General features: G+C 43.0%; 1 protein-coding gene across 1 annotated transcript in view; it reads left to right on the top strand.

Annotated features, from left to right (window-relative positions):
- dnah9l (dynein, axonemal, heavy polypeptide 9 like) overlaps positions 1 to 17,179 on the top strand; it is a gene marked incomplete at both ends in the record, with an annotated part of 263,680 nt that overhangs the window by 96,485 nt on the left and 150,016 nt on the right. The window contains 9 exons of the mRNA XM_080727109.1: positions 1,175 to 1,258; positions 2,751 to 2,876; positions 4,075 to 4,107; positions 5,614 to 5,736; positions 8,837 to 8,959; positions 9,230 to 9,283; positions 10,910 to 11,080; positions 13,323 to 13,541; positions 16,979 to 17,134. Of these exons, the coding sequence (XP_080583235.1) occupies positions 1,175 to 1,258; positions 2,751 to 2,876; positions 4,075 to 4,107; positions 5,614 to 5,736; positions 8,837 to 8,959; positions 9,230 to 9,283; positions 10,910 to 11,080; positions 13,323 to 13,541; positions 16,979 to 17,134 (1,089 nt within the window). The remainder of the gene's footprint in view (positions 1 to 1,174; positions 1,259 to 2,750; positions 2,877 to 4,074; positions 4,108 to 5,613; positions 5,737 to 8,836; positions 8,960 to 9,229; positions 9,284 to 10,909; positions 11,081 to 13,322; positions 13,542 to 16,978; positions 17,135 to 17,179) is intronic.

The raw sequence follows: 17,179 nt of genomic DNA, 5'->3' as shown, positions 1-17,179 counted from the left end.
AAACATTCAATTAACTTCTGAAAAGCCTACTAGGCTGTATGGCGAAAACAGTTGCGTGAATTAGCGCAAATAGATGAGGATAAAGGAAATCATGAAATGGAAAACATTAAATTAACTTCTGAAAAGGCTTCTAAGCCTACACTAGCCTACAAGTAAAACTAGAGGAACCGCGATCTTGCAACACGTGAATAATTGTGGTTGTAAACAATAACACAGACCATATAAATTTCTAGTAGTGGGAAGAAGAGGTTATCATCATGGCCCCAAATAACTCTTACAAAATCGGCAAGAGTGCCTCTCAATACATAAAGCTATATTATAACCTCTCCATCATCAGCAATAGTCAGTGAGTGTGTTCCCCACACTCCCGCGCCCCCACCGTTGCGCTCAGGTTCACCGGGAAAACTGTGGTCGCCTCCCATCATCACCCTACTTGCGAGCTCTGCTGGCGAGCAAGCAGGATGACGCACCCAACAAGTGTGACCTGATGCAAGGCCCAAGTTAAATGGTAAATGGTGCATTTATATAGCGCTTTTATCCAAAGCGCTTTACAGAGATTGTGCATTACATTCACCCATTCACGCACACATTCATACACCGGTGGCGGAGGAAACCATGCAAGGCACCAACCTACTCACCGGGAGCAATTAGGGGTTCAGAGTCTTGCCCAAGGACTCTTCGACATTAACTCAGGGGGAGCCCGGATTCGAACTGGGAACCCTTCGGGAACCCTTCGTGCTCTAATAACGGTTTCTCTACCCCTGAGCTATGCCGCCAAGTTGGCACCTTGACAGAGTGCAGTCTATTTTGGAAATGTCTTAATAGGCATTTTAGACATTTTCTCTTTTCCACTATTTTTCTAATAGAAATGAGGCCATGGTAACTTATTGTTTGACACCCCTTATTTATCTCTGGCAGGGGCGTCAATTGGGTATGGCAGGGGTATTTAGCTGCCATACCCTGGGTCCAGGGGGGGAAATAAAAGTTACTTTTAAGTAACGTGCGCCTTCGCGCGCGTGCAAGACACCAGTCATGTTGCCATACCTTAGCTTTTTCTGAACTGACGCCACTGCTGTCTGTCTGTCTGTCTGTCTGTCTCCTTCCAGACCAGTATAGAAGAATGGACCAAGACCTTTATTTATCTCTGTAATGTCTGTCTGTCTGTCTCCATCAGACCAGTATAGAAGAATGGACCAAGACTCAGTGGAAGGAGATCAACGTGGAGCAGATGGACATGGAGCTCAGACGATTCGCTAAAGTAACAAAACAAACCTACAAACAAACCTACAAACAACAAATGACACGTTCAGAATACACTCAAACACTGAAGTCTGAACAAACACCCTAACCCTAACCCATGGCCATCAGTTTAAGTACATGTTTAAACCAATACTGTTTTACTTTTACCAAAGTAAACTTTGAATTCCAGACTTTTACTTCTACAGTGCAGTATGTAAGCAATTTACCCCGAGTGAGAGGACATTATGCTCTCATAATGTCCGCAGTGAGGGTGTTATCGGACGAGGCGCAGCCGAGTCCGATAACACCCTCACTCAGGACATTATGAGAGCATAATGTCCGACCCCGAGTGGTAAATAGCTTTTCTACCACTTTTTCCCGTATACATGAAAGAAAACACATAGTTGTAACTTGCAAGGATCTTAAGTTACAATCATTATTGCCTATAAAACTTCCGCGAGACAGCAGATAGTTCCACAAACAACATCTTCTACTCACCAACAGATGGCGCCAACTCCATACTAATCCATGCGTCTAGCTTACAGCTAAGCTAACGTCAGTTAGAAGTACCGTTCCGGCCGTAAATAGAGGCTGTTCGCTTCCAGAAAGGCATAGGTTCAGAGAAAAGGGGCTTTAAAGTTGGCGGATTGCATTGGATCCAAATAAATCGGCGACTATAGCATGCACGTTAGTAAACATAGGACCGTTGCCACCGTCATTTGTTGGTTGGGGGAAGGTGTTCCGACTACCTCCTGAAGTCCCCGGATGTACACTGAGGTGCATTGATCTCGGACAAGTCCTCATACAACTTTGCGGCAGTTGTTTTGTCATAACCTCCGGAATTTAGCCAATCAGAATCCAGTATTTGAACACGTGACTAGAAAAAGTGGTAGAATGCTACTTTTACTTAACCCTCCTGCAGTGTTCACTGCAGTGTTAGGGAACTGTTTTAACTGCTCTTATATTAACACCAAAACCATAAATCATTACCGCATGTTTTAAGACCCATTTGCTATGGCGGTCATTTTGGCCAGGGAACAACTAACGGTTGAATAAACCACTCAAAATTAATGTTACTAATGGCAGACCTACTTACCCCAAGTGCGTTCGTAATGCCGATTCATACAGCTCACAAAATCATTATACACATCAGAATCCTTACAGGAGGTCAGAGTGTGGTTGGCCTACATAGTGTGGTTGTCGGCATGGCTCAGGGGTAGAGAAACCGTTATTAGAGCATGAAGGGTTCCTGAAGGGTTCCCAGTTCGAATCCGGGCTCCCCCTGAGTTAATGTCGAAGTGTCCTTGAGCAAGACTCTGAACCCCTAGTTGCTCCCGGTGAGCTGGTTGGTGCCTTGCATGGTTTCCTCTGCCATCGGTGTATGAATGTGTGTGTGAATGGGTGAATGTAATGAATGTGTGTGTGAATGGGTGAATCTAATGCACAATCTCTGTAAAGCGCCTTGGATAAAAGCGCTATATAAATGCACCATTTACCATTTTGTCCTACAGGAGATGAAGACGCTGGACAAGGAGGTTCGTGTGTGGAACGTCTACCTGGGTCTGGAGGCCACCGTGAAGAACCTGCTGACCTCTCTGAGAGCCATCAATGAACTGCAGAACCCTGCAGTCAGAGAGAGACACTGGAGACAGCTGATGAATACTACTGGGGTAAACATCTCTAATATATATATATATATATATATATATATATATATATATATATATATATATATATATATATATATACCTACTATAATATATACCTATATATACCTATAATAGAACCCTGCAGTCAGAGAGAGACACTGGAGACAACTGATGAATACTACTGGGGTAAAAATCTCTAATATATATATATATATATATATATATATATATATATATATATATATATATATATATATATATATATATACATACCTACTATAATATATACCTATAATAGAACCCTGCAGTCAGAGAGAGACACTGGAGACAACTGATGAATACTACTGGGGTAAAACATATCTATTATAATATACCTCTAATATACCTATAATATATACCTATACTATACCTCTGCAGTCAGAGAGAGACACTGGAGACAGCTGATGAACACTACTGGGGTAAAACATCTCTAATATATATCTATCATATACCTGTAATATATCTATACTATACCTCTGCAGTCAGAGAGAGACACTGGAGACAGCTGATGAACACTACTGGGGTAAAACATCTCTAATATATATATATCATATACCTGTAATATATCTATACTATACCTCTGCAGTCAGAGAGAGACACTGGAGACAGCTGATGAACACTACTGGGGTAAAACATCTCTAATATATATCTATCATATACCTGTAATATATCTATACTATACCTCTGCAGTCAGAGAGAGACACTGGAGACAGCTGATGAACACTACTGGGGTAAAACATCTCTAATATATATCTATAATATACCTATAATATATCTATACTATACCTCTGCAGTCAGAGAGAGACACTGGAGACAGCTGATGAACACTACTGGGGTAAACATATCTATAATATATACATACCTATTATATACCTATAATCTACCTATAATATATATATACCTATACTATACCTATAATATACCTCTGCAGTCAGAGAGAGACACTGGAGACAGCTGATGAACACTACTGGGGTAAAACATCTCTAATATATATATATCATATACCTGTAATATATCTATACTATACCTCTGCAGTCAGAGAGAGACACTGGAGACAGCTGATGAACACTACTGGGGTAAAACATCTCTAATATATATCTATCATATACCTGTAATATATCTATACTATACCTCTGCAGTCAGAGAGAGACACTGGAGACAGCTGATGAACACTACTGGGGTAAAACATCTCTAATATATATCTATAATATACCTATAATATATCTATACTATACCTCTGCAGTCAGAGAGAGACACTGGAGACAGCTGATGAACACTACTGGGGTAAACATATCTATAATATATACATACCTATTATATACCTATAATCTACCTATAATATATATATACCTATACTATACCTATAATATACCTCTGCAGTCAGAGAGAGACACTGGAGACAGCTGATGAATACCACAGGGGTAAAACATCTCTAATATATACCTATAATATACCCCAACGTAATGTTATATACAGTATATAATATACCTCTGCAGTCAGGGAGAGGTACTGGAGACAACTGATGAATACTACTGGGGTAAAACATCTCTAATATATATATATCATATACCTATAATATACCTATAATATAATGTATACCTATAATAGAACCCTGCAGTAACTGGAGTCTGTCTCATTTGATTATCGGCCGGACTACACCAAAAAATGCGTGCATACGTGCGTACTGTCCGTGAAGACATTCGCGTATGCGTAAACGCTCCAGGCTACACCAGGGAGGGAGTATATGTGAGGAAGACCAGATAGTCTGTGTACAAAACGCATACGCGTGCTTAAAAAATAGAACCGATCCTATTTTTAGGGAATGCGTATCCGTGGTTCGCGCTATCCGTACGCCTGGTGTAGCCGGCTGAATTGATATCCATTGGATCTATCCAAAACGCTCATAGGCGCGCACGACCCGCATACGCACTGACGCGAGCAAACCGGCTTGGTGTAGCCCGGCCGTGAGGATTATTTGAAAATGAATAAGGATTACTGTGAATATGGTAAGCTTACATTTCATATCGCATTCACCATACTTGTAACGTTCACTAGCCCTCCCAAAAGAATATTGCCCGCAAATGGCCCGTACCCTAAAGACATAGTCTATTCATAGTCTCACAAAGCCAGACTGTTGCCTCCGCATACAGTCTGGCAAACGGAAATAGAAACGATGAGTGCGAGATAAAGCGGATGTGACGCAACCGCTCCCTTGGTGCAGTAGCAATAACATGTCCTACTGGAAGCGTTATGTCTTCTTTCAATATTTCAGGGGCGTTATTTCATCTTTCTCTGGTGTTGTTGGTGTTACCTCCATGATGTTTTCAAACGTTTTCTTAAACTATACACCCATAACAAGAATATGCCGCTCGAATTACTTTGTCTGAGCTATTGTGTTTCTGTTATGTTTCCAGTGGGACTACAGTTCATTAGAATGACTCTGTCTGTGCTAGTGTGCTTCTGTTATGTTTCCAATGGGACTACAGTTCAGTGCAGCAGTGACTACTTCCGATACTCGCTGTTCGGGAGCTGCCGTTCCAGACTCTATATAGCATTCGGAGATTGTGGAATAGTTGTCTGGCTACGCGAGACTAGTCTATTCACAAAGCAACACTAAGGGACATAACATAGAAAGTGGTTTGAGAAGGTGTCTTATTCTTCACACCTTGAACTCCTCTCCCTGCAGGTGAGGTTTGTGATGGGCGACAGCACCACCTTGGGGGACCTGCTGGAACTGCAGCTCCACCGTGTGGAGGACGAGGTGAAGAACATCGTGGACAAGGCTGTTAAAGAGATGGGAATAGAGAAGGTACGAATTTACCTTACGTAATGATTTACCTTATTACTGTAATGATTTACCTTATTACCCCCTACACTGCTACTATACTATACCACTGCTACTGTCAAAGAGATGGGAATAAAGAAGGTACGAATTTACCTTATGTAATGATTTACCTTATTACTGTAATGATTTACCTTACTACCCCTACTACCTAACTGTACTATATTACTGTTAAAAAGATGAGAATAGAGAAGGTAAGAATTTACCTTATGTAATGATAAAATAAAATGTGTCATCATCATCGGCGAGTATGACTGTCTTCTTCTCGGGGTGGTCTACTTGTGGGTCCTCAGGTGGGCGTAGAGGTCTACTTGTGGGTCCTCAGGTGGGCGTAGAGGCCGATCCGGCCGATCCGGGATCCACATATTTGTGTGCAGTGTGGGCAGGGGAAAGCAGTGGTGGGTTGTGGTCGTGTTGGAGCCTGTTTCTGTCTTTCCTTACGGAGTTGTCGCTTGGTTTCTGCGACACGGCGGAGTTCCTTTTCATGATGTGCTGCACCTTCTTGCACCGCTGCCCTCCAGCAGTGCCTGTGTGGCGGAGAGAGTCGCAGCCCCAGCCTGAAGCCTCAAAAGTCTAGTATCTGCTCTCGTTCCAAAGGGATATCGCTTTGGAGTGATGGTTAAGATATTGGACTTTCACGCGGGAGACCCGGGTTCGAAACCGGGTGGGGAGGTTCGGATCACCTCCGTTACACCTGTTCAAGGCCATGTGCTCCCAGTCCTGAGATGTTGTCAGGAATTTCTTCAGATTGGTCTTGATGTTGTCCTTGAACCGTTTCTTTTGCCCGCCTGGAGCTCGCGGACCTCTCTCCAGCTGGGAGTATAGCATCTGTTTGGGGAGACGGGTGTCGGACATGCGGATGAGATGGCCTGTCCATCGGAGTTGGTGCTGCATTATTAAGGTGGTGATGCTGGGCATTTTGGCTTCCTCCAGAACGCTGATGTGTGTGCGTCTGTCCTCCCATTTGATCCTGAGTATGGTTCTCAAGGTCCTCTAGTGGTGTTGTTCTAGAGCTCTCAGGTTCTCAAGGTCCTCTAGTGGTGTTGTTCTAGAGCTCTCAGGTTCTCAAGGTCCTCTAGTGGTGTTGTTCTAGAGCTCTCAGGTTCTCAAGGTCCTCTAGTGGTGTTGTTCTAGAGCTCTCAGGTTCTCAAGGTTCTCTAGTGGTGTTGTTCTAGAGCTCTCAGGTTCTCAAGGTTCTCTAGTGGTGTTGTTCTAGAGCTCTCAGGTTCTCAAGGTTCTCTAGTGGTGTTGTTCTAGAGCTCTCAGGTTCTCAAGGTCCTCTAGTGGTGTTGTTCTAGAGCTCTCAGGTTCTCAAGGTTCTCTAGTGGTGTTGTTCTAGAGCTCTCAGGTGCCTGCTGTAAGTTGTCCATGATTCTGCCCCATACAGCAAGGTGGGGAGAACCCCCAAAACAACATGCAACATGCACAATAAGCCATATAGAAGGAAACGTGAGAGAAAGAAGACCATGCAATTAACAAACAGATAGATAGATAGATAGATACCTTTATTATCCCAAGGGGGAAATTCAGTTGTCCAGTTGTAGCACAGCAGTATACAGTTATTTACAAAGTTACAGAGAAGTAAGAAAAAAATATAGATAAGAGGGAAAAAAAAGAGCGGTACAGTACCAATAAAGAGAAGGTGCATCAATAGAGGGGACGAATAATATATAAGTATACATAAAGTGTCTTACAAAAAGAGACCTTAACAGTCAATGCTAGTTACTGCAACAAGTATCTCACTGACATTGTTAAACAAAGCAGAATACTCAGAAACTACCAACACAACCTAATAGTGCAAAGTCAAAAATCAGTGCGAAAAAAACAAACAAAAAAGCAGCTCAGAGAAGAAGAAACTAGGGAGCGTGTCACCGCAAGACGCACATGAGCACTCTCCCTGGAAGGTCCTTAGAGGTGAAAGTCAATACAGCAATAGTTCCGTCAGTCTAGGTTAGGAAGGAAGTCCTTTTCAATCGTCCATTATGTGTCTCGTTGTACAGCTTAAGGGCGGCTGGTACAAAAGATTTTCCTAGTCTCTCACATCTCCGTCCTGGGTAGGCAAAGCGGTCGTTTCCTCTCTTACTCCAGTAACTGGTGATCTCTAGATGGAGGGGGTGAGAGGAGTTCTCCAAGATGGAATCCAGCTTCCTCACTGTTCGCACCTTGGTTACTTCCTCCACCCAGCTGAGCAGAGTTATGAGGGATTGTCCACAATAAAAAACCATGTCTTTGTTATGTTGCTTATTTGGGAAGATTTCAAACTCTTTTTTTGTGCAATTTTAATTGTTTTAATTTGGTCATCAAGACAAAAGCTTGCCAATGTGTCTGCGTCATCTACACCAGGGGTTCCCACACCTTTTTGTCTCAGGTCACCCCATGTATAATGTTTTAATCCGAGGCACCCCTACATTATAATTTAATCACCCCTACATTATAATTTAATCACCCCTACATTATAATTTAATCACCCCTACATTATAATTTTCACTCCCAGCACCTTATATTTATAGCATATCGTCGTTGTCGGGTGGAAACCTTGTATGTCCAAAACCGTTCGTTTTGTATTTATCATCTATAAAATGTACTAAACTAATGAAAACAGACGATCTACAAGCACACAACGCCTCGCATCGTTGTGTGCTTGTAGATCGGCTGTTTTCACTAGTTTTCTGGGACGGTCTTGAATGATGAAGCAGGGCTTTGCTTTACCAAAAAATGTACACATTTGAAACTTGGAGATACAAGGTTTCTGCCCGACAGTGACGATATTTTAGGGATTATGTTGTGAGGAAAACGTTGAGATAACAGCCATTTTGGTTAGAACTGACTGAAAATAACTTTGTACTTCAAGTTTAAAATTATACTAAATATTTTTTCAAGTGTCCAATTAAATTCCAAATATTATCAAATGATCTCGCGGCACCCACTTTGAAAACCCCTGGTATAGATCTATAGGTCTAAATAGGACCTGGACTGTGATGGTGTCTTCTATGTTAGGTCTTATAGATCTGTGATGGTGTCTTCTATGTTAGGTCTTATAGATCTGTGATGGTGTCTTCCATGTTAGGTCCTAGCAGAGATCTCCAGGACCTGGGCTGTGATGACTCTGTCCTATGAGACTCATCCCTCCTCCTCCATTCCGCTGCTCAAAGCCGACGAGAACCTGATCGAGACCCTGGAAGACAACCAGGTAACACACACACACGCACACACACACTAAAGAAAAGAAAATACTATCGTGAAAAATAAACAGACATACTTCCAGGACTTCAAAAGAAGATAAAATGGCGGGTTGCCATGAGCACCTGCCGATTAAATGTTGAATAATCCTGGGCCTCCTATGTGTTAACACACGTTTACAGATGTGTGGTTAAAGTGGTTAAAAGCTAAAGGATTCATCTGCAGGGATCTGACGTTAAAGGGTTCATCTTATAAAACATGTGTCCCTCCCTACCTGTAGGTGGCGCTGCAGAACATCCTGATGAGTAAGTACGTGGAGTACTTCCAGGCAGAGGTGAGTGGCTGGGGGCGGGGCCTTCCTCATATGGCCTACCTTATATGGTCATCTCCTCATGGATGTTTAAGAATTATTTAATGCGTTAACTGTTGAAAAATTGCAGATATACAAGCTCACAGCGCTTGTAGATCTTTTTTTTAATAAAGGTAAAAGTAAAGGTATCTATCTATCTAAAAGTGAACATTTGTAACTCAAATCTCTGCTTCTGGGGGTCCCTGGAACAACATGTTTTGAGATGGGGGACCGCGGGTAAACAAACACGTGTAATTCTGGGGGTCCCTGGAACAACATGTTTTGAGATGGGGAACCGCGGGTAAACAAACACGTGTAATTCTGGGGGTCCCTGGAACAACATGTTTTGAGATGGGGGACCGCGGGTAAACAAATACATGTAATTCTGGGGGTCCCTGGAACAACATGTTTTGAGATGGGGGACCGCGGGTAAACAAATACATGTAATTCTGGGGGTCCCTGGAACAACATGTTTTGAGATGGGGGACCGCGGGTAAACAAATACATGTAATTCTGGGGGTCCCTGGAACAACATGTTTTGAGATGGGGGACCGCGGGTAAACAAATACATGTAATTCTGGGGGTCCCTGGAACAACATGTTTTGAGATGGGGGACCGCGGGTAAACAAATACATGTAATTCTGGGGGTCCCTGGAACAACATGTTTTGAGATGGGGGACCGCGGGTAAACAAACACGTGTAATTCTGGGGGTCCCTGGAACAACATGTTTTGAGATGGGGAACCGCGGGTAAACAAACACGTGTAATTTTGGGGCTCCTTGACATGAAAAGGTTTGAGAACCACTGATTTAGAGGAAGGATTTAGAAGACATTTATAGGATCGGGTCAAAAACATTCAAAGAGTTGCACAAATGTTCACGGTTTTTCAAAAGAATAGCAGATCTACAAGCACCGAGTGCCGTGCTGCAAGCTTGTAGATCTGCTGTTTTTCAATAGTTAAAGCATAAAATAATGGTTAAAGTGGTTCAGATATAAAGTGACACAGATTCGCGTTCCGGTCTAAATGGCTTAAAGTTTATTGTTATATTGTTATCAGGTCAGTGGTTGGGGACGTAGACTAGTAGTGGCTGACATGGTGATCTCCTCATGGATGTTTAAAGCTTATTATTGTTATCAGGTCAGTGGTTGGGGTTAAGGTCAGGGTGTTTAAAGCTTATTGTTATATTATCATCAGGTCAGTGGTTGGGGACGTAGACTAGTCGTAGCAGACATGGTCATCTCCTCATGGGTGTTTAAAGCTTATTGTTATATTATCATCAGGTCAGTGGTTGGGGACGTAGACTAGTCGTAGCAGACATGGTCATCTCCTCATGGGTGTTTAAAGCTTATTGTTATATTATCATCAGGTCAGTGGTTGGGGACGTAGACTAGTCGTAGCAGACATGGTCATCTCCTCATGGATGTTTAAAGCATATTGCTATATTGTCATCAGGTCAGTGGTTGGGGTTAAGGTCAGGGTATTTAAAGCATATTGTTATATTATCATCAGGTCAGTGGTTGGGGACGTAGGCTGGATGACCAGCTGGATGACCATGTTGCAGACATGGTCATCTCCTGGATGTTTAAAGCTTATTGTTATATTGTTATCAGGTCAGTGGTTGGGGACGTAGACTAGTCGTAGCAGACATGGTCATCTCCTCCTGGATGTCCGTCCAGAGGACCTGGGCTCACCTCAACAGCATCTTCACCAACAGCCTGGACATCCGAGTCCAGCTGGCCTCCGACGCAGAGCGCTTCCAGGGAATACACTCTGACTTTGAGGTAATCAATAATACACTCTGACTTTGAGGTAATCAATAATACACTCTGACTTTGAGGTAATCAATAATACACTCTGACTTTGAGGTAATCAATAATACACTCTGACTTTGAGGTAATCAATAATCAGTAATACACTCTGACTTTGAGGTAATCCTTAGTAATAATGAACACCATATATGGGCATAAAGATCTGCCCAACAGGCACTTCAACATTACTTTTGAGACTCCTACATTCAATCCCTCAGATACTGAGGAATTAAATGGGTCTCTCTTCCTTTCTCTCCAGACTCGCATCGGGTGCTTAAAGTTAAATATTTCAACAGATTTCATGTGAGTGTTGTTGTTGTTTACATCAGGTCGCACTTGCTGGTGGTGATGTCACCAAGAACACTACTCAGTCATTGGCTTTGTACTGTCAGCCATTTTTGAGGAGAATAAACTTACTAGATAAAGATTTGGGAGAACATACTTACTGGTCTCTAGGAGAACATACTTACTGGTCTCGCTTTCAGCGAGCCCACAACATACAGTGCTACTCTAATTCCAGACTCTGATGCTGCATGTGGTTAGGGTTAGGTTCTATACTAATAACATACAGTACTGGGTTAGGGTTAGGGTTAGGTTCTATACTAATAACATACAGTGCTACTGTATTTCCAGACTCTGATGCTGCATGTGGTTAGGGTTAGGTTCTATACTAATAACATACAGTGCTACTCTATTTCCAGACTCTGATGCTGCATGTGGTTAGGGTTAGGTTCTATACTAATAACATACAGTGCTACTGTATTTCCAGACTCTGATGCTTGCAGTGGTCCAGAACAACAACATGGTGGAGGGTTAGGGTTAGTGTTAGGTTCTATGGGGCTTTTAAACTGTGACATCATTTTGTAGTCAGACCTCCAAACAGATTTATTGTCAATATGTGTCCCTCGCTATTTCAACAGATCCGAGACAAAAATAACGACTAAAGTATAATTCTACCACTTTCCTTTCAACAACAAAGAGAAGAAAAATTAGTAAATAGTAAGAATAGTAAAAAGATTCGCTTTTTTTGGGGCCAAAAGTCTCCTCTGCCTACAAAATGATGTCAGACTTAACAGCCCCATACTACTAACATGCTACTCATCTTTCAGACTCTCATGCTTACGGTGGTCCAGAACAACAACATGGTGGAGGGTTAGGGTTAGGTTCTATAGTAACATACAGTACTGGGTTAGGGTTAATGTTAGGTTCTATAGTAACATACAGTACTGGGTTAGGGTTAATGTTAGGTTCTATAGTAACATACAGTACTGGGTTAGGGTTAATGTTAGGTTCTATAATCATATATATTGTATTTCCAGACTCTGATGCTTGCAGTGGTCCAGAACAACAACATGGTGCAGGGTTAGGGTAGGGTTATATGATACTAACATACAGTACTGGGTTAGGGTTAATGTTAGGTTCTATAGTAACATACAGTACTGGGTTAGGGTTAATGTTAGGTTCTATAATCATATATATTATATTTCCAGACTCTCATGCTTGCAGTGGTCCAGAACTACAACATGATGCAGGTTTAGGGTAGGGTTATATGATACTAACATACAGTACAGGGTTAGGGTTAGTGTTAGGTTCTATAATCATATTGTATTTCCAGACTCTGATGCTCCTGGTGGTCCAGAACAACAACGTGGTGGAGGGTTAGTGTTAGGTTCTATAATCATATATATTGTATTTCCAGACTCTGATGCTCCTGGTGGTCCAGAACAACAACGTGGTGGAGGGTTAATGTTAGGTTCTATAATCATATATATTATATTTCCAGACTCTCATGCTTACGGTGTTCCAGAACAACAAGGTGGTGGAGGGTTAATGTTAGGTTCTATAATCATATATATTGTATTTCCAGACTCTGATGCTCCTGGTGGTCCAGAACAACAACGTTGTGGAGGGTTAATGTTAGGTTCTATAATCATATATATTATATTTCCAGACTCTCATGCTTGCAGTGGTCCAGAACAACAACGTTGTGGAAGGTTAGGGTTAGGTTCTATGATACTAACATGCTGTGCTGGGTTTCCAGACTCTCATGCTTGCAGTGGTCCAGAACAACAACGTGGTGGAGGGTTAATGTTAGGTTCTATAATCATATATATTATATTTCCAGACTCTGATGCTCCTGGTGGTCCAGAACAACAACGTGGTGGAAGGTTAGGGTTAGGTTCTATGATACTAACATGCTGTGCTGGGTTTCCAGACTCTCATGCTTGCGGTGGTCCAGAACAACAACGTTGTGGAGGTCACCAACCAGCCAGGGTTCCTGGAGCAGCTGGAGGCCTTGCAGCAGAGGCTGTGTGTCTGTGAGAAGGCTCTGGCCGAGTACCTGGAGACCAAGAGACTCACCTTCCCTCGCTTCTACTTCGTCTCCGCCCAGGACCTGTTGGAGATCGTCTCCAAGGGGACACAGCCCAGACAGGTACTGTAGGACCTGCTGTAGATCAGCCTACAGGTACTGTAGACCCCCAACATATCATATCATATGGTCACTGTCTGGCCAAAACCTCTTAACTCCATTTTTTTGATTTTCAGAGTCCAGAATGAACAGTTTTTTTTCCAAAAACAAATGTGTTTCATGTCCATATATGGTCATCCCAGTCCAGAATGAACAGGTTTTATCAAAAACAAAAATGTCTGTCACCTCATGTCCATATATGGTCATAACAGTCCAGAATGAACAGGTTTTATCTGTCCCTTACGTCCAGAATATCAGTCCAGAATGAATAGGGTTTTTCAAAAACAAAATGTGTGTCCCATGTCCATATATGGTCATATCAGTCCAGAATGAACAGGTTTTATCTGTCCCGTCCCGTCCGTCCGTCCGTCCGTCCGTCCGTCCGTCCGCCCGTCCGACCGTCCGTCCGTACATACGTACGTACGTACGTACGTACGTATGTGTGTAGTGTCCGTCCCGGTCTGATGATTGGATACTTTGAAGATTGGTCAAGCTTCACATGACAATTCGGCCCTCCAGATAAAATCATTAATTCATTCAGAATATAAAGAATGTATAGATCACAGAGTTCATAACTCTAGAACACATAGAATAAAAGTTCACCGCTTCACTTCGAACCGAGGTTTGATTTGTTTAGCATAAATCAGGGCTATTGAACACCCTTTACAGCTGAGTGTTGGTTAAAATAATACAGACTCTGTCTTTATGTGTCCTCACTATTGTTATCGCTTCGAGTTTACGGAGACTAGAATTTTTAGCCAATGGGAAACCACCATTTTCGTGACATCACCTTTATGCTCCTTCCTCATTAGCTAAAAGTGTTTTTTATCCAATGAGTGACATCACAAACATGTCCTTACATAATGGTAAGTCTATATCAGTCAGTGTATATGTAGAGATAGTTGTGTTTTTAGGTCCAAATAAAACAACTTTAAGCAACAAATCAACTTCATCTTTAAGTTTTCGCCTCGCATAAAACATCAGTTTAACCAAATCGTCTGGAAAGATCAACCACAACTGCCTTCACCGATTGGCCAGAAACCTCGCGTGACATCTGTGCTACCGAACCAAATATCATGTTGCGTTTCAGCCGAAACAAAAGCGTTTGTCCGGGACAACAAGCTAAGGATGCCAGGGAGGAAGAGGAAGGATCCGTGTCAGAAGCAGGCCTGTGCCATCCAGGATTGTCTGAAGGCCAACGGCTTCCAGGAGAGAATGTGTCAGAATGAGATCAGAGATCTGCTCAGATGCTGCTCTGTGCATGGAGACAAGTCTGTCTGCTGTGAGGGCTTCATGAAGACCCACACACCTCCAGACAACAAAGAAAACAGTCCACGCAAATCTGCCTTCCATTCCCTCAGTACCAGCGTATCTGACCAAACACCTCCAAAAGGTTAGCCACACCCACAGCCAGGCCTGGAGTTTCATCATTTTAGGGGCGTGGCCACGTGGCCTTTGGTGTTGTCCATTCTTTGAGGGCACAAAGGCCAAATGCCACGGCAGGAAGGTCCTTAAATAAAACAATATTTTAGTCTATTGAAAGAATTTGTTGAATTTAAGAGTTAAGGATGATAACCTAATCTGCAGTGAAATAGATCAATGATGGTATTTACAATTACAATCTGATCCATGCTCAGCCCTGCACCAATCAAAGTCACTGGATTGGTTTTCAGATTCAGATTCTCAACAAAAGACACTGGTGTCTACATGACAAGAAAGAGACACTGGTGTCTACTGTCTACACATTGAAAGAGACAGAGGAGAATTCGGTACAGTCAGCTGGGGCATTAAGGCCACTGTGGCCTCCGGTCATGCCATTGGTTTGAGGGGCACAAGGCCAAACTGAGGGGCAACGGCGGCCATGGCCTTCATGAAACTCCTGCCCCGCCCACAGCCACAACACCAGAGGGAGCGCAACACAACGATCTGATAACACAAACCCATAAGACAAATATGGGTAAATTCTCCTTCTACAACACTGCCACCCAGGTGTGGAATTCCTTGACTACCTCCCTTTAAAACAAAACATGTAGCTCGCTGGCATCCTTCAAAACTGCCCTGAAAACTCACCTTTCAGGAGGCCAGAAAAGGAGGTAGTTATCACTTCTCCATAGACAGGTGAAAACTCACCTTTCAGGAGGCCAGAGAAGGAGGTAGTTATCACTTCTCCCATAGACAGGTGAAAACTCACCTTTCAGGAGGCCAGAGAAGGAGGTAGTTATCACTTCTCCCATAGACAGGTGAAAACTCACCTTTCAGGAGGCCAGAGAAGGAGGTAGTCATCACTTCTCCCATAGACAGGTGAAAACTCACCTTTCAGGAGGCCAGAGAAGGAGGTAGTCATCACTTCTCCCATAGACAGGTGAAAACTCACCTTTCAGGAGGCCAGAGAAGGAGGTAGTCATCACTTCTCCCATAGACAGGTGAAAACTCACCTTTCAGGAGGACAGAGTAACCCTACACAGTACATATAGTGTTTTATAATGTGAGTGTGTGAGAGCTTCATGAAGACCCACACACCTCCAGACAACAAAGACCAACACAACATCCCCACCGCAGATGTTGGAGAAGACAGGGGTCATCATCAACGGGGACAGCCCCATAGGTCGAACTCCCGTTGGGTCGAACAGCGTCGGCAGGTTAGATAATCACCCACGTCACGGTTACTGAGGTTAGGTTAGGGTTAGGGTTAGAGTTAGGCATAGATTTACTGAGGTTAGGATTAGGGTTTGGGTTAGAGTTTGGTGGTCGATCCAAAGGGTGTTCGTCGACCTAATGACATCAACAGGGGGTTCGGGGCCTCCGAGGGCAGGTGGTTCTCACTGCACTCTGTCGAGGTGCCAACCCGGATAAGATCACTCAGAAAGATTACAAAAATACAGCTTCACTTTGTTAGGGAAAAAAAAGCTTCACTTTGTTGGGGAAAAATAAAAAATATTCAGATCGAATTCAATTCTCCTTTTGCACAATGTAGTGCAATACAAGATAGATCAGCTGATAGATCCCCTTGAGTCACACCCTACCACTACTTCCTGTTCATCCACAGAGCATTGATTCTAGTTGTTTTCTCCATTAGATTTCTTTTCACTTTTTTCAACTTTTATTACTTGGGATGGTAAAAAGATGAGGCAGAAAAATAAAATGTATTTTGACAAGTAATAAAAGTTGAAAAAGGTGAAAAGAAAGCACTTTAATCTAACGGAGAAAACAACTAGAATCAATGCTCTGTGGATGAACAGGAAGTAGTGGTAGGGTGTGACTCAAAGGGATCTGGCGCCCTCTATCTTGCATTGCACTACTGTGTGCAAAAGGAGAATTGTGTGTTGTAGCAACCACACTAAGTCAAAATGTGCTTTAAAGGTACCCTGCCTTTAACCCCATGATGATGATGTCATCACCAGGTGACCAGACACCTGCTGAAGCTGTTTGACAACATAGCAGACCTGCGCTTCAAGGATCCTGCCACAGGGGGCGACGGAGAGGCGGTGGCCGTGGGGATGTTCAGCAGGGAGGGGGAGTACGTGTCCTTCTCTGAGCCCTGCGTGTGCACGGGACAGGTAGGGTGTGTGTGTGTGTGTGTGTGTGTGTGCGTGTGTGTGTGT

Source organism: Nannobrachium achirus, assembly GCF_963921795.1.
Source record: "Nannobrachium achirus genome assembly, chromosome: 5".
Lineage (NCBI taxonomy): Eukaryota > Metazoa > Chordata > Actinopteri > Myctophiformes > Myctophidae > Nannobrachium > Nannobrachium achirus.
Note: the sequence above shows the minus strand (reverse complement) of the source record. Positions and strands in the feature narration are given on the sequence as shown.